Source organism: Schistocerca americana, chromosome 8 (assembly GCF_021461395.2).
Source record: "Schistocerca americana isolate TAMUIC-IGC-003095 chromosome 8, iqSchAmer2.1, whole genome shotgun sequence".
In the NCBI taxonomy this organism is placed as follows: Eukaryota; Metazoa; Arthropoda; class Insecta; order Orthoptera; family Acrididae; genus Schistocerca; species Schistocerca americana.
The window spans coordinates 514,256,150-514,283,796 of NC_060126.1; the positions used below are offsets into that span (position 1 = coordinate 514,256,150).

The following is a 27,647-nucleotide window of genomic DNA, read 5'->3' on the forward strand; positions in this document are numbered from 1 at the left end:
TCGAAGATCTTTTCCTCTTTTAAGAAGCTCCTTTAAGTGAAGATTGGTATTTGATATACTGTATGTACAGTCAAGGTAGAGACAGTATTTTCAAATTTTTAACTAGTGATCTACACTACAGAACAGAAAGTAAGTAAACAAGCAACCACATTTCAGTATCAGCATCAGTGGAGAACGTTCTTATTGCGATGTCATCAGCTACACTTCTACATGAGATTAAAAACGTGACTTTCCTCTATAGTATTCCAACCGTGTTCGGCCCTAGAATATTAAAATGTTCGCCTTATCTATTACTTGGTGACAAAACGTCGATTTTTCCAGAAACCCAGTCACTTTGTTCTGTTGCAGTGGCGGACAGCCGCTCTCAACGGCCCTGCCCGGCCGCCCGCCTCACCCACAACACAGGCCGTGACCTGACCCAGCCCACGTGTCCGAGGGCCGTGACTCAGGGCAGCGCCGGTTTGGGTGTCTGTGCTCTGCCGTGCGCCTGGACACAGGTACACTCACACACTGCGAGAAAACCTCCTCGGCATCGGAGGCGCGGCTTGCCAGCCTTGGCAAACCAATAAAGGTTGTGCTCGGCGCTTCGCACGCAACAGTCCGCTTCCGCGCTGGCTCCAGTCAACATGCACGTAAGTACACCACGCCCGCAGCTCGGTGTTCGTCACCTACTGTCACCTCATGATTACAGACGCATGTTTACCCAGACAAATTCTGCGTCCCCCCCCCCCCCCCACCCACCCTATTTCTCGCGGATATAAAACACGCTGTAAATGACACAGAAACCATTTCTCATATTTGCAATAAATTTGCAGGTTTAGTTACTGTGGCACAGCATTCTATAATTTGAAAGAAGTTTTTTTTTGTTTCATACGAGGAAAAAACCGATGATCACATTAAATCATCATATTTGCCAGGGCAGCTGCTATTCCAAGTAAAGTCTGATTATTCAGTCACTTCTGAGCTAGAGCCGTACGCTGCATAATTCTTGGAAGGTCGCGTATAACGGCAAAGGGAGCAGCAGTACTGTACGTCACTTTTCTGCTTTCAAGTTGCCGCCCCCGGATGTTCACTACCCTAGCTTATAGTGAGCAATGAAGTGACGCACAGTGCAGGCCTTTTGAGTTTTTGCGACGAATTTGCGTTGCAAGATAATCAGTTTTTTCTTTGAAATTTTTCAAGGTAATTAAGACAAATGTTGTAATGGATGTTCGCAGGTTACTTGCTGGGTCTTTACTGTGATTACGTTTCTCATTACTCCGTCACTGGGAGGTAAGAAGATACTCTTTTTATCACGACAGTAATGCACTATACTTTTAATATCATTCTTATCTGTGTTGTTACTAATCACGTTTGTTATTGTTATGCGGTACAGTACTGTCCTTGTAATAATCGCCGCTGTTTTTCAGCGTTACTATTGTTGTGTTGCAATGAATGCCGTTGTCGTCATAGTTATTATTTTTATGTTATAGATTGTCGTCGTCATTATCAGTAATGGTAATGTTCTGGCCCATTATAATTTTATTACAAGTGACGTAAATAAAATAATTTTGGAAGACCTGAATTTTACCGTCAAATACTTAATTGCAACTGCACTGTCTGCTTCAAGATAATGAAGTCATGGTTACTTTTAATTATGCACATATGTTACATCTGTACAACCTTAACGTCTACATGAATTATAACTTACAAATAACAGTTAACATGATTTACAATTCAGTTACAAATCTTATAATTTGCACTGAAATAATACATAAGTAAATATGTACTCGAGATCAAAGAAAGTGCCATTGTTGTAACAATGAACGGTGATTCGTACTGACGCAAAACAGGAGCCATTGTCTAAGGTTCATAGTGGCCTTCTGTAGTGTGGTGCAAAAACATTTGACAAACCACTGGCGAACTAAAATAAAGAAACTAGGAAATTTGCAAATACAGCTAAAGACACGTAATTGATCGTTCCATCAGTCAGTTATCTTATAATGTAGATTCAAGGATTTTATGTGGAAAATGCCAGGGTTCACCTCTCTTCATATTATATATAAAGTTGCAACTCCAACCCCATCCTCTCCCCCCAACAAATCACCCAGTGAGTAGCTTAGTCCACAAGAAAGGTAACCATTTCTTGTAGAATCATGACATGTTCTTCTAAACGGCATTCTAGTGGCTGTCTGCTTTCTTGCCATTTATTTATTTATTTAAAGCTCTCATACAGACAGCATTAAGCGAGTTTCAAAAACATATTGGGTACTTCTTGACAGCACATTATGAAATGAAAGTTTCTGTGACTTTAAAAAGGAGTAATTTCATGTATCCATAATAAGCAGGTGACAGTGAATTGTATTGCAGGGGGTTTAGGAAACATAGTGGTACTTTACACATAAAACTTGTAACGGTTTTTTTTTCTTTTTTGTTTTGGAGGTCATCATTGCTTCACTAGAATCCGCTATCATATAATCAAAAACTCTCAGAGCTTTCATTCTGATGAGGTACATGGGAGCTAGTAAGGTTTTCAACCATGGATTTTTATGACAGGAATGACAAAGACTTCTGAACATCATACTTTATTATTGTATGGCCACCTGATTTCTGAGTAAAGGAGCAGTTTGAGTAGACTTTATTCCACAAATGTACATATTGTATTTAAATTTTAAAAGTAGCCTATCCAGAAGGCTGAAAAATTGTATATTCTATCACTCACAAATGCTATTGGCAGTTACGCTACAGCTTCTCTTAAAATAGTAGCAATGTTCAGTTTTAGGTAAGTCAGTTTGCTTCTAGATGATTGACTAATAATAAAATAATAATAATAATAATAATAATAATAATGGCCTGCAAGTAAATATAAAATTAAGAAAACTGATGATGGAAAAGCCTAGTTGGATCACAAACAGCGGTAGAGGATAGAAGAAATTGTAACAAAAAATTATGGCTCTGTAAATAAAAGTTATAGTACATTCTGTTTTTTACTGTCAAAAATATCCCACCTCATATTTATGTAAATAATTTAGGAGTAAAATTAACAAACCACCAAGTGGAAATAACAATCTTTATTTGGCCACAATAACTTTATAGTTTTGGATATCATGATTTTTTTTTACATTTATAACATTGATTTCATGCTATAAGTATAACGAACGTATGCAACAAGTAGTTTTTAAGATATTTTATATCAACATTAATCACCACTAATATAGTGCAATATACAAAAGCAGTGCTGCTAACAATGGAGTTCAGAATTCTTTGAATTGGAATAAACATCTTTCAATGAACATCCCTTAAAAGCTTTCTACAGAGATTCTCCTTATTATTTGGCTATTGAATTGTCTTCCAGCTGCGAGTAGTCTGTGGATTGTGACGCTTAGCTCTTTTATGACCCACATCCCGTGGTAATCATATCTGGTTCGTGTATTCTGATTGTCTCTGTTCATTACAGTTGTTGTTCATTCTCTTTTACAAACATATTTGTTCAAAAGACATGCAATGAGCAGGCCTAAGCAGTCAGTAAATTAAACTTGAAGTAGCCCCTAGAGGACTGGTGTTTGTTTATATTACCAGTTTTTTCAACTGCTCTATTTTTAAGCCTGAGTATCCTATCCACTTAGACTGTGGTTGCCCCCATCCCATATTTCAATGCCACACTCCATATATGAGTAGATTAATCCATAGTGTTATAATAGAGGGAAACATTCCACGTAGGAAAAATATATCTAAAAACAAAGATGATGTGACTTACCAAATGAAAGTGCTGGCAGGTCGACAGACACACAAACGAACACAAACATACACACAAAATTCAAGCTTTCGCAACAAACTGTTGCCTCATCAGGAAAGAGGGAAGGAGAGGGAAAGACAAAAGGATGTGGGTTTTAAGGGAGAGGGTAAGGAGTCATTCCAATCCCGGGAGCGGAAAGTGTATTTGTTGTATTGTATTGTATTGTATTGTATTGTATTTGTGTATTGTATTAGTGTATCTGTTGAAGAACAGGAGGAGTTATTATATTTGTAAAATGTTTTAATACGCAAATGTTGCAGGTAATCTTCATGCAACATAGCACATCTGCTCTTTCACATAAGGTGTTAATCAATCCCAGTGCCTGAAAATTTATGTGTATTGGATGTTTCAGCTGTAGACAGTGGTTCAGTACTTAGCCCTCTCCCCCCTCCCCACCCCCCACCCCCCCTCCCACTTGAGATAAGTTATAATTTGGCAAGAACTTCATCACATCTGTCATCTCCTTCAGTGTAAGTTTATTTGTGATTAGATATTCTGTGATTAGATCAAAGTTCTCTTTATTGCTTTGCAATGTTAGCTATTCAGTATAGCCCCAGCTAATAAATGATGTATCATGTGCATAATTCACCAGTTTTCTGTTTTATGGCTGTGCTATGCAAGAAACAAAAATGGCCCAAGAATGTAGTTGATAGTCTTGTATGTTGAATGTACTGTTAAGATCTTAGCTTCATTCTTACAATGTAGTTCACCTCACTGTCTTTTGTCTTTGAGACAAGAACTTACGGAATTTAGTGCCATTCCACTTCTGTCATAAGTTTCTAATTTGGATAAAAGTACTGAATAATTCATAGAAGCAAAGACCATAGACAAATCTAGAAAAAGTCCCAGTGACTTTCTTTTCTTTATCCAGTCTTTTTAGTAGTTCATGGAAAAAAGTTGCCTCCATTATTGTGGATCACCCATTTAGGAACCCATGCTGTGAGTTGTTTAATAGGGTATATTTGCAGAAGAATGACTGCATTTGGTCTAGAATTATCCTTTCAAGTAATGTGCCAAATGCTGAAGTCAATGAAATTGGCCTGTAATTATTTGTCAGCGGCTGTTCCCTTTTTATACACTGGTCACACCACAGCAATTTTTGAAAGGCTAGGGAAGGTCCCCTGGCCAGTTTAATTTATTAATTCTTTTCTGTGTATGTTAAGTAATGCAGATGATATACTATCCAAGCCTCCAGATGGTTTTATCTTGAGTTTTTAGATTACTGCTGGTTCATTAATTTCTTCTCTTCATGTCTTCCTGAAATATTCTGAAGGCCTCACATACTGCGCTTTGCTCACTCACCGACATGCCATTTTCTCCTAGTGTTAAAGTACTGCAACTTGGAAGTTCGGTATTGTCACGTTCTTTGTTTACTGTCTTCCAGGCTGTTTTAGTAACATTATAGGATTGGCTTAGCTGTTCAGCATAATATCTTGCTTTTAAAGACTTCAGGGGTCCCGTTTATGTTTTTCTGGTGGTTTGTACATAGCATAAGGGTTTTCATGCATGTGGATTAAAGTTGTTTCTCGTTACTGGCTCCTTCTACATCTACATACATTTTCTGTAGGGTACTGAGAAGTGTGTGGTAGAGCATACTTCCCATTGTACCACGTATTACGATTTCTTCCCATTCCATTCATGAATGGAGTAGTGGAAGAATTACCATTTATTCCCTCTGTGCACACTGCAGTTTGCCTCGTCTCCAAGGACACTTTCTGCATGGGAGTAGCGTTCTGTCACTTTGTCTTGATCATGAAACTTTGTAACTAGATTTTAGCTGAATAATTATCTGTCTTCGTGTGGCTGCCAGTTCAGGTTTCTCGGGCATTTCAGTGATCTTCTATGAGTCAGACAGACCTGTGACACTGGCACTGCCCTTCTTTGTATGTGCTCAACATCTCAGACTGTTAGTCCTGTCTGCTGTGGTAATTGGTAAGCAGTCTCCTTTGTAGACAGACTACATTTCATGGTACACCTAGACTCCTGACTGTCCTGCTTGTGACAATCCGATCTCCGTCTGTCCGACCTAAGTAAATCCGGCCTACTCAATTAATATCACAATAATACTTCTCCGTGATATAATGAGGATTAATTTATTGTACTACAGACTTTTCCAATGGCTTTGCAAGTGGGCAGTAGCTGTAATGCTTTGTGACCTTTCAAAATGTTTCGTTTATCTTTTGTGCTTGTAGCACATCTTGAGTTGTTGTTGTTGTTGTGGTCTTCAGTCCTGAGACTGGTTTGATGCAGCTCTCCATGCTACTCTATCCTGTGCAAGCTTCTTCATCTCCCAGTACCTACTGCAACCTACATCCTTCTGAATCTGCTTAATGTATTCATCTCTTGGTCTCCCTCTATGATTTTTACCCTCCATGCTGCCCACCAATACTAAATTGGTGATACCTTGATGCCCCAACACATGTCTTACCAACCGATCCGTACTTCTTGTCAAGTTGTGCCACAAATTTCTCTTCTCCCCAATTCTGTTCAGTACCTCCTCATTAGTTATGTGATCTACCCATCTAATCTTCTGCATTCTTCTGTAGCACCACATTTCGAAAGCTTCTATTCTCTTCTTGTCCGAACTATTTATCGTCCATGTTTCACTTCCATACATGGCTACACTCCATACAAATACTCTCAGAAACGACTTCCTGACACTTAAATCTATACTCGATGTTAACAAATTTCTCTTCTTCAGAAATGCTTTCCTTGCCATTGCCAGTCTACATTTTATATCCTCTCTATTTCGACCATCCTCAGTTATTTTGCTCCCCAAATAGCAAAACTCCTTTACTACTTTAAGTGTCTCACTTCCTAATCTAATTCCCTCAGCATCACCCAACTTAATTCGACTACATTCCATTATCCTCAGTTTGCTTTTGTTGATGTTCATCTTACACCCTCCTTTCAAGACCCTATCCATTCCGTTCAACTGCACTTCCAAGTCCTTTGCCGTCTCTGACAGAATTACAATGTCATCAGTGAACCTCAAAGTTTTTAGTTCTTTTCCATGGATTTTAATACCTACTCCAAATTTTTCTTTTGTTTCCTTCACTGCTTGCTCGATATACAGATTGAATAACATCAGGGAGAGACTACAACCCTGTCTCACTCCCTTCCCAACCACTGCTTCCCTTTCATGTCCCTCGACTCTTATAACTGCCATCTGATTTCTGTACATATTGTAAATAGCCTTTCGCTCCCTGTATTTTACCCCTGCCACCTTCAGAATTTGAAAGAGCGTATTCCAGTCAACATTGTCAAAAGCTTGCTCTAAGTCTACAAATGTTAGAAATGTAGGTTTGCCTTTCCTTAATCTAGCTTCTAAGATAGGTCGTAGGTCAGTATTGCCTCACGTGTCCCAACATTTCTACAGAATCCAAACTGATCTTCCCCGATGTTGCCTTCTACCAGTTTTTCCATTAGTCGGTAAAGAATCCGCATTAGTATTTTGTAGCTGTGACTTATTAAACTGATAGTTCGGTGATTTTTCACATTTGTCAACACCTGCTTTCTTTGGGATTGGAATTATTATATTCTTCTTGAAGTCTGAGGGTATTTCGCCTGTTTCATACATCTTGCTCACCAGATGGTAGAGTTTTGTCAGGACTGGCTCTCCCAAGGCTGTCAGTAGTTCTAATGGAATGTTGTCTACTCCCGGGGCCTTGTTTCGACTCAGGTCTTTCAGTGCTCTGTCAAACTCTTCGCGTAGTATTATGTCTCCCATTTCATCTGCATCTACCTCCTCTTCCATTTCCATAATGTGGTCCTCAAGTACATCGCCCTTGTATAGACCCTCTATATACTCCTTCCACCTTTCTGCTTTCCTTTCTTTGCTTAGAACTGGGTTTCCATCTGAGCTTTTGATATTCATACAAGTGGTTCTCTTTTCTCTGTGGGTCTCTCTAACTTTCCTGTAGGCTGTATCTGTCGTGAGATAAGCCTCTACAACCTTACATTTGTCCTCTAGTCATGCCTGCTTAGCCATTTTGCACTTCCTGTCGATCTCATTTTTGAGACGTTTGTATTCCTTTTTGCGTACTTCGTTTAGTGCATTTTTATATTTTCTCCTTTCATCAATTAAATTCAGTATTTCTTCTGTCACCCAAGGATTTCTACTAGCCCTTGTCTTTTCACCTACTTGATCCTCTGCTGCCTTCACTACTTCATCCCTCAAAGCTACCCATTCTTCTTCTACTGTATTTATTTCCCCCTTTTCTGTCAATTGTTCCCTTATGCTCTCCCTGAAACTCTGTACAACTTCTGGTTTAGTCAGTTTATCCAGGTCCCATCTCCTTAAGTTCCCACCTTTTTGCAGTTTCTTCAGTTTTAATCTACAGTTCATAACCAATAGATTGTGGTCAGAGTCCATATCTGCCCCTGGAAATGTCTTACAATTTAAAACCTGGTTCCTAAATCTCTGTCTTACCATTATATAATATATCTGAAACCTGTCAGTATCTCCAGGTTTCTTCCATGTATACAACCTTCTTTCATGATTCTTGAACCAAGTGTTAGCTATGATTAAGTTGTGCTCTGTGCAAAATTCTACCAGATGGCTTTCTCTTTCATTTCTTACCCCCCAATCTATATTCACCTACATCTAGAGTATCAGTTATAAAATACAGATTGCATTGTTAATATTTAATAAATTACCAGAACCACTCTTCAAGAAATGATGCTTAGAAGCCCTCTTCCAGCACTCTCATACAACAATGATAAACACATGTAGAGACTGGTCTGTTGGCAGCTCTGTGTTCTTTGTTTCTTCAGTTGCGTATCAGATGTCCAGAGTGCAAGCATTGTTAAATTTTTGTTTTGTGCTGTGCTTTGTGTTTTAATTAAAGAGTTCAGAATGAGTGATAAACAAAAAAAATGTAGTGGCTATGGATCAGAAACTACATGCTATAATACAACTGGATTCCGGATAGGAGCCCTTAACTATTGCTTTGGAGATATGAGTAGGAAAAAGTCCTGTTGAAGACTGGAAGAAAAATAAAGCAGAAATTGAAAAGTGGTGTTTTTCCCTAGCTAGTAGAAGTGGGATCTAAGTAAGGAAGATGATGTTGCAAGGTAAGCGCAAAGAAGTTAAGGAAGCTGTATTTTTGTAGCATGAACATTTAAGAGGAAAAGGTTTTTCCATTACTGGGCCAGTATTGCAGGGAAAAAACAATACATTTTCAGTGTTAAATAGTAGAAGGAGATTCAGAATTTACTACCAGTGCATGGTTGTATCGGTGGAGAAAACAATTCAGTATTCTGCACATTACCATTAGTGGAGAGGCTTTATCTACTGACAGAGAGGACTCGATGGAAAAAACAGTTTAGTATTCAGCAGACTACCATTAATGGAGAAGCTTTATCCACTGACAAAGAGGCTGTGACATTGCTTAAAGACTATCTTTCCAAGTTAATTGATGAGGAGGGAATTTCTGGTGAACAATTGTACAATTGCAATGACAGTGGTGTAATTTACAAGATGCTCCCCGTGAAAACGCTTGCTGGAAAAAAGGAAGCTGCAGCACATAGATACATGAAAACTACAGAAGAGTTACCGTATTGTCTTGCAATAATGAAACTGGGAACCACAAGCTTAGTTCTACATTAATAGGGAGATCTTAAAAACCTAGAGCTTTTAAAAACATGAAAAGTCAGGAATCAAAGCCCCTACATTACGCCAATCAACAGAAGGTGTGGATGAATTTAGAAATCTTTCAAATCATCATCATCTTGGACAGTTTCCAGCCACTGGCTGGGCCTGTCGGGAACACAAGCCTCTCCATCGTGTTCTGTCTTTCCACCATTCCCCCTCTTCCACCTTCGTCCAGTTCTCTCCTCTTCTCGTCACACATTCCTTCACGCCCTTCACCCATCTATCTCTTGGTCTTCCCCTGGGCCTCTTCCCCTCCAGTTGCAGATCAAACATCCTCTTTGGAATTCTTCCCTCATCCATTCTCTTCATGTGTCCATACCACTGCAGTCTTGATTTTTCTATCCTGTCCTGTACTGGTTCCTCCTTTAGTCTTTCCCTCACATACACATTTCGCAATCTGTCTCGTCTTGTTACACTCAACCTGCTCCTCTGGAACTTCATTTCACTAGCTTGTATTCTACTTTTGTCGCTTTTGTGCATTACCCATGTCTCACTTCCGTATGCCAATATGGGGACAAAGTAGGTTCGGTATATAATTCCGTATGAAATCTTTCAAATATGGTTCCAAAATGAATTTGTGCAAGATGTAGAGAATTATTTCAGAGACAAGAATTTACTGAGGAAAGCTCTGCCGCTTCTTGATAATACACCTACATGTCCTGCCAGTGCTGAACTCACAGATAGACGTATCGAAGCATTATTTTTACCACCAAAATGTGATTGCTCTTAGTCAGCATCCTTTGAATGCTAAAGATGTAGTATTGCTGCCATCTCCTCAGTTTCTTGATATCAGCAATTAATAATGATGTATACTGTGTAACCGTTCTGAAGAGGATTGATTTGCTAGATGTCAAGGTGGTTCGGATGAACGGGAAGAGTTTCCGAAAATATCACTCGTAGGGTCACGGAAAATTCTTTTAGACATTGAAGGTGGACATTTTAACTTTGAATCCATGTGTGAAACCAAAGTCAAAGATTGAAATGGTGATATCGTTTTGTTGCTCAAAAATCTACTGGGCTGTGAGGATGTCGTTGCAGAGGACGTCACAGGATGGATGCAAATAATGAAGTTGATGTACTAACTGATACTGATATTGTGGAAATAGTGACACAGGGGGAAGTAACGCAAGACGAGGAGGCAAACATATATGACAGAAGAAATCTCATCCCATGTTCAGAAGGCTTCAGGATGATTGAGGTTGTGTTGCAATACATTAGAGGACAGAAGCAAGCAATGTCTGCTGGTATCTCCATTTATGTAAGTAGAGCCATACGGCAGCACAGAAGAGCTTTGAAAAGGGGGGGGGGGGGGACAGTCATCTATCATGGACTTTTTTTAAAACTCAAACGTATGAGGTTCATCTTTTTTGTTGAGCCTGGATTTTACATTGTGTAATCACACTTTACAATGCAGATCATTTTATATTTCCTTTAATAATTTCTGAAGGGCGCAGTATGTACATCATAAACACTTACAACTAGCATGAATTATGTAATAAGTTAGAAAATGTTAATATATTTGGCTTTTGGTACATTAAAAAGGGTGTTTTGAATAGTACGGCTGGTGTCAGACGAAAGAATTTTTAGAACTCCACCCTGTTCAGGTTTTTGTTAGCCAGCCTGACCTTGCGCCACATTAGGCCAGATAGTCTAACATCTAATTGTATTTTACCAATGAACTATTTTATACTGTAAAGGAACTTTTGTATAAGAAGTCAATTACAAACCTGTAACTATCCAGTTTGTAGTCATATAAATAATTTTTGTAATTATCCATGCAATATTTTGCTCAGTTGGCATATTCCTCATCATTTGTTTATTGTGTATATTGTCTATGGAACATAGAAGACACTAATTAACTAATTCACTGTGTGAGGGAGGTAACGAGGTGAGGTGCACATGGGAACACACAGAGCATGTTGAATACTGTTATGTGATGAAGAATGCAGGTCGTAAGTTGAGCGGTAGTGTTCAACATCTTGTTTGTATGCCTGTCTGTTTCTCAACCCTTTCTCTATACAGTGAGATGGTAATATAGTTTCTGATAGCATTCTATGATGATGTTGCAAAATTCACTCAATAGTTGATCTCTGTTGGGAGTCCTCTTGTTCCTGCATTAAAATTAAAGGGTTCAAGGAGTAAATTGGAAAGAAAATCAGTTTCTATTTGTCTGTTTTGTTGTGATGCAGAACCTATACAAAAACAGATTTTCAGTTTTTAATGTACAGTAACTAGAAATATGAAAGATTTCTTCCGTACATTCCTGAAACCATGTAAAAGTTTATGTGGAACTAGTAGGTGTAATTCTGTTTTCCTCATGCATTTTGCTGTTAATTATGGCTTAGTCATGCGACATTAAGAAAGGGAAAATCTTTTTGAATTACTACGATGCTCAGCTAATGATTTTATTTGCATTCAGGCCTGCAGTTCCCATGAATTTCTTAAATGGCTCCATGCCACCTGCAATTGTTGACCTGTAGATTATTTATGCACTGTTGCGTCGTTTCAGCCGTAGACCTTCTTCACACTCACTGTTAAGATTTTTTTTATACAATAACAACATTTTATCCTCAGTACATCATGCATTTTGGTGTAAGGTGGGTCCTCAATTATGGAACTTGTCACACATATGTAAACAGATGTGCAAATATGCACTTTATCATGTATGGTGATTTTTTAAGAATTAACAGTCACCTGTGAGTGTTATGTATATGGACATGGTCATGTGCACAAGGTGCTTTTTAATTGTAAATGTTTTATTTCTGGCAAACTTTTGTATAGTGTGCCATATTTTATCCACCATAATGATAATATGGCATGGGGTTCTAACTCACAATCAACACATTTTGTAATAAAAAATTTTTGAAGATCAGAAGATGGCAGTTATATCTGTCAAGATTGGTTGTCAAAAATAAAGACAAATTTATGTGATCTTGGCTATAGAAAGTTTTTTTACATTGTTTGAAGTTACAGATCAAAACCAGTGATTAAGCAAAATACAAATTACGTTGTACGCAATGACTAAATACATACATTTGTTAGCTGTTTGGTCATCAAAATTTTGCAGTGACAAATATTGCCATACTCGTCATTTATATGTGTCATACATAAAGCACAGCACTTATGCATGTACTTTTGAGTGTAGACTCCATGTTTATGATTAAAACATATGTATAAATGTGGTAAGGGAAGTTCTTGCTGAATCTAATTACTTTAGAACTAAAGGAGACCATTCATCCAATGGAAATGGAAATGTCGTGTGGCTAGGGCCTCCAGTCGGGTAGACCGTTCGCCTGGTGCAGGTCTTTCGATTTGACGCCACTTCGGCGACCTGCGCGTCGATGGGGATGAAATGATGATGATTAGGACAACACAACACCCAGTCCCTGAGCGGAGAAAATTTCCGACCCAGCCGGGAATCGAACCCGGGCCCTTAGGATTGACAGTCTGTCACGCTGACCACTCAGCTACCGGGGCGGACTATGCACCAAATAGTAGAAGCATTTAGTTAAGCACACAAAAAAGGAAGTTTTATGGATAGGGTATTGGAGGAATAGAGGGCTCCATGGCTTAGGCAGCATTTAAGGAACAGAATGTGGAACCATTTTTTATCCAGGTGTAGGGGTTTTTCTGAACTGATGCAGATAGATCAAGCAGGGATCCATTTGGGATGAGATGTAGTTAAGGCAGAAAAAGAAGGAACCATTCTAGCTACCAAAAACCTGAAACCCCTTGTCTACTTCACGTTCATTGTCAATATCTTCATGATCTGGACTGAGGACGAGACACCCTGTCATCATTCCTTATAACCTCAACAGTGTCTCTCCCCTCCACTTCACCTGGTCCTCCTCAGCGCAATATGCCATCTTCCCAGATGTTCATCTTCACCTTTCTGATGGCTCCATCTTTTGTCCATACAAGCTCACTGAGCATTACTTGCATCTTGACAGATTTCATCCCTTCCACACTAAAAAGTGACTCCCATATGGCCTGGCCACATGTGTAAGGCGATCAGCAGTGACAAGAATTCTCTTGTCCAGTACACTGAATGTCTCACAAAGGCCTTCACAGACAAGCACTACCCTTCAGACTTAATCCACAAACAATTCCTGACACCACCCTGTCACAAATTGTCCCACCACCTCCAAGAACCATCCACCAAGGTCAAATGTTTTTTATTTCAGTTTTTTATCACAATAAAGTCATTCGATGATGACCGGTTTCAGTCAGTAATGACTATCTTCACATCTACCATATGGAAAATATACAGCTAGTGGGCAGTCTATCTTTCAATACAGTATTTCCTATCATAGTATATTCTGATACAAACTGGGAATGTACAGATAAAAATAAGGTAAAGCGTACCTGTTTTATACCATGTCCTAATGTGATAAAGCCATAATGGCATCATCAAAACATATAAATACACTCGGCAAAGCGTCATCACGTAGAGCTACAATATGGTGTAAAATAGGCCACATCGTCCACACAGTCATTTTGCAACTGGCATTACTGTACAAAACATGCTAAGTGCAGTAGCTACCAGAATATGTTTGCCTGTATGCTTCATAGATGTCGCTACTGTGGGCTTAGATGTATTGTTCATTTGTGTGAGAACCATAATATGATGAAAATACAGTAGGTAAAATACAAATAGCAGACTTTTAAATACTGATAACTATTATAGAAACCAATTGTGATAAAATAAAAGATGAAGACAGTAACATATAAAATTATTTAAAAGAAGTATATAAAGATAATAGGTTTTGACATTTTTATGGTCAATTTACGGTCATAAATAAAATATACGTAAAACGCTGCCTATAGCAACCTATAAATTACCTATGAACGATAAAATGTGTATATGACAAAATAACTGTATGGAACAAAAGACAGATCAGTGATCAGCGCCTTCTGTTGGCTCGGCCACCAGGATATTATGTAGGTGCGCAGCAATCGTAAGAACTTAACCGCTAGAGGCTTTTCATACATTGTGATACATCTCCCACAGAAAAGATTTAGACAACATATTAACAGTCAATAAATAAGATTATATAGTCTGGCCATACAATCCATGAATAGGTAGGACATAATCAGTTACAGGATTAGAGCAGCGAATGTATGGTAGTAAGACAAGTGCATACTGTTCTCGACATCAAACAGCAACAAGGCTAGATATAAATAAGTGATGCATTAAGTAGTTTTTGTAATATGTTATCAAATAAAGCAAAGTAGGCGTTGGGTACAAAAGCGATCTGTCCATTGAGTACCCTTGTGGGCTCATGCTTTTTGGCCTTGTAAATCTCCAACTCCTCTAACAAATCGAGAGCTCGAACCCTTTTCCGCCTTGTGAAGAATACGCATACAACTCTCAATATTCTCTATAGTGTGGCCAGTTTCTGGCAAATGCATTCCCAATGCAGTTATGTTATATGCCTCCAAATGCGCCTTGAATCTTACTTTATAAGAACAGCCAGTTTGACTGATATAAAATTTGTCACAACCTGCTACAAACAATCTTTAAACCTCAGAACCATCAGAATTATTACTCAAATTATGTTTTACATGGAGTTTCAGAGTGTTGTTAACTTCGAAACCACATCTGACATTTTTTATTTGTTTTTTATTTGTTGGGACATTTTTCCGAAAAATTTCATTGGAATAGCTTTCAGTTTTTCTTTATTACTTCTTTTTTCTGGGTAATTGAGCGTTTGCATACTATTTATTTTCTGTTTTTTATCCTGTTGTATGGGTGCATTACAGCATTTGCAGAAAAACCATTGGCTACTGCAATTTTCTTAAAGATGCTAAGTTCTTGGCGTTTTTCATTGTTGGCCAATGGTAATCGAAAGAGTCAGATGGCATGAACTGACACTGTACATGTAGGCTTTCTGAAAATCGAAAATTAATGTCTGTTATCAACTTTCTTAACAGTAAGGTCTAAATAGCTAATGGAGCTTGCTTCTTCTACTTTCGTTGTAAAAGCTATTTTTTGGTGCATGCTGCCTATGGCTTGAGCAGATGTGGTAACCTCATTCTCGTCACCCTCTAACAGTAGCAAGATTTCATTGAAATAACATTTATAATTTATAGTCTTTTCTTTTAGATGGGGAAACTTAGCAAAGAACTTACATTCTAAATCGTACAAAAAATTTCTGCTGACATACGAGCCAAACTGTTAGCCATCCCGAGACCATCTTTTTGTTGACATATTTTACCATCGAAGGTAAAAAAGTTATAAGTTAACATTGCAAAGGAGTAATGTTCTCATCACCCAGTATCATCCCAGAGTGGAGCAACTAAACTACGTCCTTTGCCTGGCCTGCTGTATCGTTGTGTCCAGAAGTGAGGGACATCCTGTCCACAATCCTTTCCAACTCTCCTAAAGTGGTATTCTACCACCCACCTAACCTGCACAACATCGTGATCCATCTCTGTGCCACTCCCACTCCCAGTTCCTTGCCACAAATGCCTAGCCCTGTGGAAGACCCAGGTGCAAGACCTGCCCAATCCACTCAACCTGGCACTTTCTATTCCAGTCTTGTCACAGGCTTATCCTACCCCATCAGAGGCAGGGCCACTTTTGAAAGCAGCCATGTCATATACCTACTCCGCTGCAATTTCTGCACAGCATTTTATGTGGGCACGACCAACGACCAGCTGTCCACCAGAATGAATGGCCACTGCCAAACTGTGGCCGGGAGCAGAATTGCAGAACATCCTTCTGACAGTCCCACTGCCTCCACCCACCCACCTGACTGCCGGCACCAGTGTTTCCGAACTGTGTAGGCAGGATTTATCCTTGCAACACATACTTTACTCCCGTAGTTCTCCTGGGCCCACTCTCTGCTAACCCACTGCAGCCATGAAAGTCTCTTCGGGTTTGCTGCCGGATCCTAAAATCAACTTGACTCGATATTTCGGCAATCCAACTGTTTGCCATCTTCAGGAAAATGCTGCTTATGCTGATGAGTCCCGCTGAGAACTGACGCCAGGTTGCAAATTGACGTCCTATATAGGCCACCGTTCAGTACACGGCGCATGCGCCGCCCATCACGGTTTCTGCCTTCCAAAACAAGGGAGGTGGCGCCGCCCTTAGTGAAACACTGCTGGAAACGATATATCGCAATCAAGGTCGCACCGAAGAACGTTCAGTTTTGATACGAGATAATACAGGATTCCACGTTTTGCTGAGAGGAAACCCATTGTCTCTGTTGATTAAATTATCAGTCAACCTAATTTCAATCGCCTCTTTATGGACACTGTTCCAAAAACCGGAAATGTTGGCAACCACAACAGTTTCCTCAAATTTCATTTTGTGTCCCTCATTTGGGCAGTGTTCTGCTACAGCTGATTTTTCCCGCTGTTGTAGCCTCGTATGTCGGCAATGTTCCACACACCTGTCTTGCACTCTGCGGATAGAATGGCCAACGTAAGCTTTCCAACATTGACACGGAATTTTGTACACCCCGGGTTTCCTAAGCCCCAAATCATCCTTTGCAGAGCCGAGCAGAGCCCTAATATTAGAAGGTGGACAGAAAACACTCTTAATGTTAAAATTCGTTAAAATTCGTCCAATCTTAAACGATAAGCCTCCAGCATAAGGATGAAAGGCCACAGATCTATGTTCCTCTTCGTACACCTTCGGAGATGGTCCAAACTCCATATCCCAACGAATCTGCTTCTCGGTGTACCCATTTTCATTAAAAACAGTCACCAAATGCTCAAGTTCTTGGGTTAAGCTGTCTGCGTTGGAAATGGCATATGCTCTCCGTACCAAAGTCCTAAGGACGCCACTACGTTGGTGTGGTGGATGACAACTCTTAGGATGCAGATACCAATCTGTGTGTGTCGGCTTTCGGTGAACACTTTGTCCCAAAGTTCCATCTGGTTTTTTATAAACCATTACGTCTAGAAAGACTTTCAAGACTTATTACATCGGGAAAGCCTACGTAATCACTTTAGCCGCATCCTCTACCCAGCAGTCTCCCCTTCCTCTGCCCTACCAGTCCAGTCCTCGACATCACCGTCATGATACACCACACCGACTCACCGCTACCAGTGCATCACATCCCTACCACGTGCACTTGCTGACTCCCTCTGAACAGTCAGCTACCCTTCCCCAGCACTCCCACCCACCTTCCACCTCTTTCCTCCCTCTACCACACCCCTCTGCACCATCCTTCAGCCCAGTTTACCTGTCAAACCGCAGCCCCAGCAATGTGTGTTCATCTGGTGCAGTGCAACTCCACAGGTTTAAGGGGCAGGTGGGGGATCAGGATGTGTGTATTTTATGTATGTGTATTTTAGCTTGTCGGGTACAGCTAAACTGGTGGCTGTCCGACCTTCGCTTAACGTGATTCAGAAGAATGAAGACCTTCAGTTGAGCAACAATATCTTTATTGCGGGCGCGTACCTGACGACGCCCGGCATGCATGGACAGATCGGAGCTATAAAATTTGCTTCCGGCCTATACAGAGGATCCTTAATCCTCGGAAACTTCCGTAGTTAGGAGAGGAAACAGTACTCGTCCACACAAGTCAGGAGGCACGGAACTACTCACTAACTCAAAAAACAAGGAATAATAATAATAATAAACAGAATGTATATAAAAGCTAGAAAACACAGCGCCTCTAGAGGCTGAGCGCGGAACTACACTGACGTCGTGTACAGTAATTACGACCGCACAGCACTGCATTGACACACGCGCACAGCACGCAAACCGCGCCGGAAAGTGCACCCGACGTCCAGAACGGGTCGTCCTCGTCGGAGGAGGAGGAACAACGTCTGGAGGCGGATGTTGTGCTGCGTTGGGCGGCGGATGTTGAAGAGCCGGCGCCGGAGATGTGGCGTCAGTGTCTGGAACAGCGGTTGATGGATGCCTACGACGAGGTGCCGCTAGTGCGGTGTCAGGAAAAACACACGCAGGTTTAACCCGATTCAACGCAACAGTCGTGGTTTTGCCGTTCACTAGGATATCCATGGTGTGGGCACTGCGCCGTAGCACTTCATATGGACCAGAATAAGGGGCTTGTAGAGGCGGTTTAACGCCCTCAGTGCGGAGCATGACGTGACGACATTGTTCCAGGTCCTGGTGCACGAAAGTGGGCGGCTTGCCATGACATGTGGCTTTCGGAGGGCGAATCTTTGATACATGGTCCCTCAATCGTCGCAAGAAATCCGGCTGGCCAGTAGCAACTGTCTCTGTGGCATCAGCGTCTACAAAGTCACCAGGAAGGCGCACTGTTTCTCCATAAACCAGTTCTGCCGCTGACGACCCCAGGTCTGGTTTGAAAGTCGTCCGTAAGCCTAACAAGACCACTGGTAGTGCGGTTGTCCAGGTTTCTTCGTGGCACATCAGCGCGGCCTTCAAACAACGGTGCCAGCGTTCGATCATTCCGTTGCTTGCTGGGTGATAACTTGTGGTCTTATGGTGGGTGTAACCACAAAACTTGGCCAGCTGTGAGAACAGGTCTGATTCAAATTGCCGTCCGCGGTCAGTTGTAATATGTAGTGGGCATCCAAATCTTGTCAACCAAGTCATTGCAAAAGCAGAAGCTAATGTGTCTGCTGTGATATTATCCACCGGCACTGCCTCCGGCCAACGTGTAAAACGGTCGATCATTGTAAACAGATATCTTTGCCCGTTCGAAGGTGGAAGTGGCCCGACTACATCTAAATGAACGTGGGCAAAGCGGGCGGTGGTATCCGGAAAATCGCCGATCGGTGCGCGTACATGGCGGTTAATCTTGCAGCGTTGGCACTGAAGACAAGATTTGACCCACTCGCGGCAGTCTTTTTGCATGCCTGGCCACACGAAACGTTGCGATACTAGGCGGAATGTCGGGCGTACCCCGGGATGGCACAATCCATGTACTATATCAGAGGCTTGTCTTCTAAAAGCCGGCGTCAGAAAGGGACGAGGTCGGCCGCGAGAAACGTCGCAGTATAGCTGTGTATCTTCCCCCGGAACATCAACGAGTTTCAGTTGCAATGCGGAAGCCGTGTCGTTAACATAGGCAAGGAGTTCTTCGTCGTCTCTCTGTGCCTGTGCCAGTGCAGGAAAGTCTATGGTACTAGAAACACTGCTGATCCGTGAAAGGCAATCCGCAACAATGTTGTCGATCCCAGAAATATGTCTAATGTCGGTGGTAAACTGGGCCACGAACTCAAGGTGATGAAATTGACGGGGGGAGCAGTTGACGCTATTCCGACGGAAGGCGAACGTGAGTGGCTTGTGGTCTGTATATATCGTGAAAGTTCGCGCACCCACTTGGGGGCGAAAATATTTCACTGCCTGGTATACTGCCAGGAGCTCACGGTCATATGTGCTCCATTTTCTCTGTGCAGGCGAAAGCTTGTGGGAATAATACGCCAGTGGCTGCCATGCGTTGTCGGACCATTGTTGTAACGCGGCACCGATCGCCGTCTGGCTCGCATCTACGACAATTGCTAATGGCGCGTCGAGCCGTGGGTGTGCGAGAAGCGCCGCGTCGGCCATGCTCTTCTTTGTTGCCTCGAACGCAGAACACATGTCCTCTGTCCACTGTGTCAGAGACTTGCTATTTACTTTAGGGCCTGATAATGCCGCCGTCAAAGGTTCCTGCAGCTCCGCAGCGTGAGGAAGGTGTCGTCGATAAAAATTGAGCATCCCCAAAAAACGACGTAATTCTTTGATCGTAGTTGGTCGGGGTACCTGCAAGATAGCGTCCACCTTCTCAGACAGAGGAAGAGAGCCTTCAGCAGAAATCTTATGGCCAAGAAATGTCACCTCTGACTGCCCAAAAACACACTTGTCCACGTTCAAGACGACACCGTAACGCTCCAATCGCTCGAAAATCTCTCGCAGATGTTGTCGGTGTTGATCGCGGTCAGCAGAGAACACTAACACATCGTCCAGGTAGGCGAAACAGAACGGCAGCCCCTGGAGAACCGAGTCTATAAACCTTTGCCAGGTCTGAGCGGCATTGCGTAAACCGAAAGTCATAAATTTGCTTTCAAATAAACCGAAAGGCGTTATTATTTCAGTCTTTGGAATGTCGTCATTGGCCACCGGAATCTGTGTATACGCTTTAGCGCAGTCCAGAACTGTGAACACCGTGGCACCATGTAAAGCGTGATTATACTCCCTCAGTAACGGAACGGGATATCTGTCCGGCACTGTTCGCGCGTTAAGCGCACGGTAGTCACCGCATGGGCGCCAAGCTCCACCCTTCTTCGGAACAAGATGTAATGCGGAGGACCACGGGCTCTTAGATGGCCGCATTATGCCCTCGCGAATCATGGCGTCAAATTCTGCCTTCGCTATCTTCAATCGGTCCGGAGCGAGACGCCTAGGTCGGCATGCTACTGGGGGACCATCAGTCGTTTGAATGTGATGCGCCGTGTCATGTGGTATGAACCTGGGAGCGCCGGGCGGCCTGGTCAAGTTCGGATACTTAAGCAGTAACTCGGTGTACTCACCCTCCGTAGCATGGACCAACTTGGCACTGTGCGTTGCGGTGTTGCGACGGAAACCCGTGACTGCTAAGCCAGTGACGCTGTCTGTCAAGCGTGCGTTCGCGACGTCCGGCAGCAGGTGGTAGTGCGCGAGGAGATCAGCCCAGCCGATCGCCTCCGTGACGTCAGCCACTGTAAAATTCCACTCGTACGCGCGACGTAGGCCGAGATTAAGTTCCTCCCTCTGTGTGCCATATGTTGCGATGGAAGAATTGTTGGCAGCCGTCAGACGGAAGGCAGTTGGCGGCCGGCAACGATGTATGGCTGTTTGTGGTATGATACTCAGGTCCGACCCAGTGTCAATTAAAAACTTAACGCCGGAACTCCTATCGGTAACGAACAGGCGCTTGGAGGATAACTGGCAGTCGGTTGCGCCTATTGTCGACCGCCGGTGGCGTTTGGGTGCGAGCATGGCGATGTGCACTTCCTTGCCTGATCGCCGAATCGTCGGTGGTACCAGCACAACGGTACCTCGCCTTGCGGGGTGGTAGTACCGCCGGAAGATCTGCTTCTCGAATGCCGCCGTCTGTATCGGCTTCTTCTATTATTGTCGTCGTCACGTGCCAGCAGCGCACTGACCTGGGCGCACAAAAGCTCAACCTTGTGAGCGAGAGAATCATGGTCGGCTCGTGCTACAGACGCGGTACTGTTTGCACTGTTATCCAACGCCGCAACTGCGCCGACCGGAGCCAGTGTGATCGCATCCTGAATCCGGTCTGCTAGCTGCGCCACGTCATCCAGCGGCATGTCCGTTTGTGAGGCGATTATGGCTTTTATTTGCGGCGGCAACCTACTGCTCCACAGCGTTCTGAGCAGACTGTCTGGCACAGCAACGGTGTTAACTTTGCTGCGTAGATGTCGCAGGTATTGAGAAGGCTTCCTGTCGCCAATTTCTTCCTGTGTCAGAACCTGACGTATTCGGTCCTCTAGCGACGCGGCCACCCGTCGAATCAACTCTGATTTTAGCCTGGCATAAGCTCCAGCCTCGGGCGGTGCTGTGATTATGTCCTGCACCTCGGCTGCATAACGTTGGTCGAGTTGGCTCACAATCAGCGCAAATTTAGTTGCTTCGACCGTTATTCCAGTGCAGCTAAAACTTGCCTCTGCCTGCGCGAACCAGAGTACCGGGTTGTCGGGCCAGAACGGCGGCAAACGGACTGCAATCCTGGAGACGGCCTGCTGTTTGGTCATTATGTGCTCGTTACTTACGTAGCTCACGGCTGCTTCTTCTTAATCACGTCGGTCTCTGCTTGAATCACGTCGGTCTCTGCTTGAATCACGTCGGGCTCTGCTTGAATCACGTCGGGCTCTGCTTGAATCACGTCGGTCTCTGCTTGAATCACGTCGGGCTCTGCTTGAATCACGTCGGGCTCTGCTTGAATCACGTCAGGGTCACCACTTGTCGGGTTCAGCTAAACTGGTGGCTGTCCGACCTTTGCTTAACGTGATTCAGAAGAATGAAGACCTTCAGTTGAGCAACAATATCTTTATTGCGGGCGCGTACCTGACGACGCCCGGCATGCATGGACAGATCGGAGCTATAAAATTTGCTTCCGGCCTATACAGAGGATCCTTAATCCTCGGAAACTTCCGTAGTTAGGAGAGGAAACAGTACTCGTCCACACAAGTCAGGAGGCACGGAACTACTCACTAACTCAAAAAACAAGGAATAATAATAATAATAAACAGAACGTATATAAAAGCTAGAAAACACAGCGCCTCTAGAGGCTGAGCGCGGAACTACACTGACGTCGTGTAGAGTAATTACGACCGCACAGCACTGCACTGACACACGCGCACAGCACGCAAACACACACACACACCGGCGAGCTTGAATTAGCGCGCGGGAGCGTCGCTACAAGCTCTTTGAAGGATTTGTATAAAAGCTAGTGAAGTTTTCATTCTTTTTTGTGCATCTGTCGATGACTCGACACTTCTACTGTTTGGCGAGCTGTTGTCTTTATTCCAAAATTATGTACTTCCTACCATAACCTTTCTTACCATATTTACATGCATGATTAAAAAATACATACAATATTTCACTCAAAAGTACTGAGTTAAGTTGCCACTCTGTTATTTGTCATGTGTTATATAGGAAGCACATTACAATACAAACAACCATATTGATCTTGGTAATTATTAGAGAACAATTAAATAGAACTATCACAATCTTTAATGGAGCAGCCTTGGAGATCCACTTTCTCTGTAGAAACAAAATCGTTTGATCTCAATTGAACACCTCTAGTTGTCTGAAAATATTTCATTATTATAACATGATTTATTTATTTATTCATCAATCTTTAAGCATGTACATGCAATTGTTGTCATCATTAGTAAGTTTAAAAATAACTTTTACATTGGGGAGTGTCACGTTAGAAAAAACATGGTTGCTTATTATATAGTAATGTACTGTACTACTCAACCACAATATTATTGCATTATTGGAAACACATGGTGACATTACATTAAACAAGTAACATGGTGACTAAGGAAAGCACATCTCTCTGTAAAGGCTTTCAGCTCAGTTGCACGTATACTGTCAGTCCCGATTACACGCTGACTGACCGTGGCCTGACCAAGGCGCCCTCATTCTCAGCTGTGGTCAGCTTATATACTAAACTTTACAAAACCAAATAAACAGTATGTTTATATATAATAATGAACTATTAAGAACAAATAAATAATTCATGAATGAAGGCACAATCAATGTTATGAATTCATTAGTAAAACCGAACAATGGAAATTCCTGGGTGGAATCATAACAGTGTGGAAAGTATAGTTTTCTACTCACCACGTAGAGGAGGCATCGAGTCACAGACAGGCACTACGAATAATAATGCTAGAAGCATTTAAGCTTTCAGACAGAGTCCTTCTTCCAAAGTAGAAAACTCACCCATTCACACAAGCACATCTGCACACATATGCCCACTATCTCTAGCTGCTGAGGATCTTCTTCTTCTTTATCGTTGCCTTGTCCCACGTCACATAGGGTCGGCGTTGCTCTTCTGGATCCTTCTCCTCCATAGTACTCTATCTATTGCCTCTTCCTTCTTCCATCCTTTCTCCCTTAGGTCCCCGGATATCTTATCCTTCCACCTCATCTTTGGTCTACCTCTCCTTCTCGCTCCTTCAATCTTTATTTCTTCAACTCTGTTTCCCATATACTCTTCCGCTTTTCTCTGTAAGTGTCTGTACCACCTTAGTCTGCTCTCTTGTATCTTTTTCCCCATGGGTCCCACTTTCACAGCTCCTCTAACAAATTCATTTCTAATCCTGTCCTTCCTTCTTACCCCTCACATCCGCCTCAGCATCCTCATTTCTGCCACTTCCATCTTCCTTTCCTGGGCTACTGTGATTGGCCACGTCTCTGCCCCGTATATCATAGCAGGCCTTTCCACCGACTTGTACACTTTCCCTTTCAACCCCAATGCTCACCTTCTTGTCACACAACACTCCACTCATTTTCCTCCAGTTGTTCCAACCGCAATTTATTCGGTGTTGTATCTCACTTTCCAGTCCTCCGTTCCTCTGTATGTATGACCTCAGGTATTTAAATTTGCAGACCGATTTCAGCTCATCATCCTGGATCTTGCAAGACCTCATCTGCACATCCTTCAGTGCTAAATATTCTGACTTTGTCCTGCTAATTTTCATCCCTCTTTCTTCTAGTGCCTTTCTCCAATCCTCCAGCTTTTCCTCAAGTCTGTCAATGCTCTGCTCACAAAGAACCACATCATATTCCACAGCACTTCCTTCTTCACATCTTTCACCAGCACATCCATAATCAGGTCAAAGAGGTAGGGGCTAAGTGCTGACCCTTGATGTAACCCTACTTTTGCTAGAAACTCCTTTGTCATGCCCACACTACTTCTCAACTGTGTCATTGCTCCTCTGTACATTTCCTTCACTAACCTCACATACTTCTCTGGCGTGCACTGCTCTCTCATGCTTCTCCATATCTCGTCCCTTGGGACTCTGTCATATGCTTTCTCCAAATCAATGAAAGCCATATGTAGATCTGCTTGTAGCTCCCCATGTCTCTCCCCTGTCCGCCTTATTCAGCTGCTGAGGATATTCCTCATTATTTTATCTTTCTTTTGTTTACCTCAATGAGGAACTTGAAACTTCCAGCACAGGGGAGGAGCATGTAGAGAAACCATGGCTCAAGTTTAAAATAGTAGATGACCATGCACTGGATATAGTAGTTGACCATGCACTGGATAGATATGTACCCAGTAGAACAGTTCATAAGAGGAGGGACCCTCCATGGTATACAGTCACTGTGAAGAAACTTCTGAAGAATCAGAAATTACTACATAATAGGTGTAAAACAAAGTGTAGGGCTATAGACAGAGAGATGCTAAATGAAATGTGTTTGGCTGTCAAGAGAACAGTGAGTGATGCCTTTGATGGTTACTGTAGCAGAATATTGTCAGATGATCCCTCACAAAACCCAAAGAAATTCTGGTTGCATGAAAAGGCTGTTAGTGGCACCAAAGTTAGTGTCCAGTCCCTAATGAATGAAACAGGAACTGAAATTGAGGATAGCAAAGCAAAAGCCAAAATGCTTAACTTCATTTTCGAATGTTCCATTACAAAGGAAAACACACTCGAACTGCCTCAATTTAATCCTTTACCAATGAAAATATGAATGAAATAAGTATTAGTATTAGTGGTGTTGAGAAACAGCTGAAAGTGTTAAAACTGAACAAAGCTACAGGAGCCAGTGGAATCCCTATCAGATCCTACTCGTATACTGAATTTGCAACTGAGTTAGCTCCTCTTCTAATTACAATCTATCCCTCAAACAAAAAACGGTGCCCAGTTTTGGAAAAAAGCACAGGTACATCTGTCTGCAAGAAAAATAGTGGAAGTGATCCACAAAACTACCGTCCAATATCCTTGTCATGGATTTGTCGCAGAATCTAAGAACATATTCTGAGCACAAACATAATGAGGTGTCTTTAACAGAATAACCTCCTCAATACCAACCAGCATGGGTTCCAAAAACATCGATCACATGAAACCCAACTCGCACTTTTCTCACATGACACTCTGAAAACTTTGGATCGAGGCAGTCAGGTAGATGCAGTATTTCTTGATTTCTGAAAAGAATTTGACTCAGGACCACACCTACACTTACTGTCAAAAGTACTATCATACGGAGTATCAAGTGAAATTTATGACTGGATTGGGGACTTTTTAGTAGGGAGGATGCAGCCTGTTATCTCGGATGGAGAGTCATCACCAGACGTAGAAATAACTTTAGGTGTACCACAGGGAAGTGTGTTGGGACCCATGCTGCTCATGTTGTATATCAGTGACCTTGCAGACAATTAACAATAACCTCAGACTTTTTGTAGATGATGCAGTAATCTATGATGAAAGTACTCTGAAAGAAGCTGCATAAATATTCTGTCAGATCTTGATAAGATTTCAAAGAGGTGCAAAGATTGGCAACTTGCTTTAAATGTTCAGAAATGTAAAATTGTGCACTTCACAGAAAAAAAACCAACATAGAATCCTATGAAAATAATATCGGTGAATCACTATCGGAATCGGTCAACTAATAAAAATACCTGGACGTAACACTTTGTAGGGATATGAAATGTAATGATCACATAGGCTCTGTTGTGTGTAATGCAGATGGTAGACCTTGGTTTATTGGTAGAATATTGGGGAAGTGCAGTCAGTCTACAAAGGAGACTACTTGCAAATCATTTGTGCGGCCCATTCTAGAATATTGCTCAGGTGTATGGGACCCGTACCAAATAGGATTAATAGGGATATTGAACATACAGAGGGAAGGTCAGCATGAATGGTCACAGATTTGTTTGATACATGGGAAAGTGTCACAGAGATACTGTAGCAACTGGACTGGAAGACTTGTGAAGATAGACATAAACTATCCCGAGAAAGCCTATTAATTAAGTTTCAAGAACCAACTTTAAATGATGACACTAGGAATACATTAAAACCCCCTATGTATTGTTCACATGGGGATTGTAACAGTGAGATTAGAATAATTACTGCATGCACAGGGTCATTCAAATAATCATTCTTCGTGCGCTCCATATGTAAATGGAATGAGAAGAAACACTAATTACTGGTACAATGGGTCATACCCTCTGTTGTGCACCTCATGGTGGTATGGAGAATGTAGATGTAGATGTAGAAATCCATAGTGTGTTCATTAGACTGTTCATTCCATTCAACACTGTCAGCAGTTCTTCCTCACTTTTATTATTGAGGATAGAGATGTGGTGACATGTCTTGATTTTTCTTAAATCTTGCATGTATTATCAAGTGCACCATCAGAACTGCCTCCCTGATGCCCGTACGTTTCCAAAATCTGAACTGATTGTCATCTAGTAGATCCTCAGTTTTCTATTCCATTCTTACGTATATTACTCCTGTCAGCAACATGGATGCATGTGATCTTAAAATGATTGTGGAGGGTTGCCACAAGTTCTGGAAATCAGGGAATTTCAAATGTATCAGGGAAATCTGAAAGAAGAAACACTGGAAAAACCTCGTTTTTGTCTCAGTAGATGAAATGGTTTACTGAGATGTCACACACCGTCACTGACTGGGCACAACTGAGTATGTGTGTTGCTTCCCTTCTCCATAATTCCTACTGCTTCTCCCCTTCCTACCACTCCCCTCAGCTTGCAGTCATTGCTGTCACCACTTCCTGCCACTAGCCTAGCAGCTGCC

General features: G+C 42.1%; 1 protein-coding gene across 1 annotated transcript in view; it reads left to right on the top strand.

The window, feature by feature from the left end:
* Window positions 1–526: 526 nt before the first annotated feature.
* The window catches only part of LOC124544724 (neurogenic locus notch homolog protein 1-like), a 132,174-nt gene continuing 105,053 nt past the window's right edge, over window positions 527–27,647 (top strand). Inside the window, exons 1-2 of the mRNA XM_047123370.1 lie at window positions 527–632; window positions 1,218–1,272. Of these exons, the coding sequence (XP_046979326.1) occupies window positions 627–632; window positions 1,218–1,272 (61 nt within the window). The 5' untranslated portion in view covers window positions 527–626. The remainder of the gene's footprint in view (window positions 633–1,217; window positions 1,273–27,647) is intronic.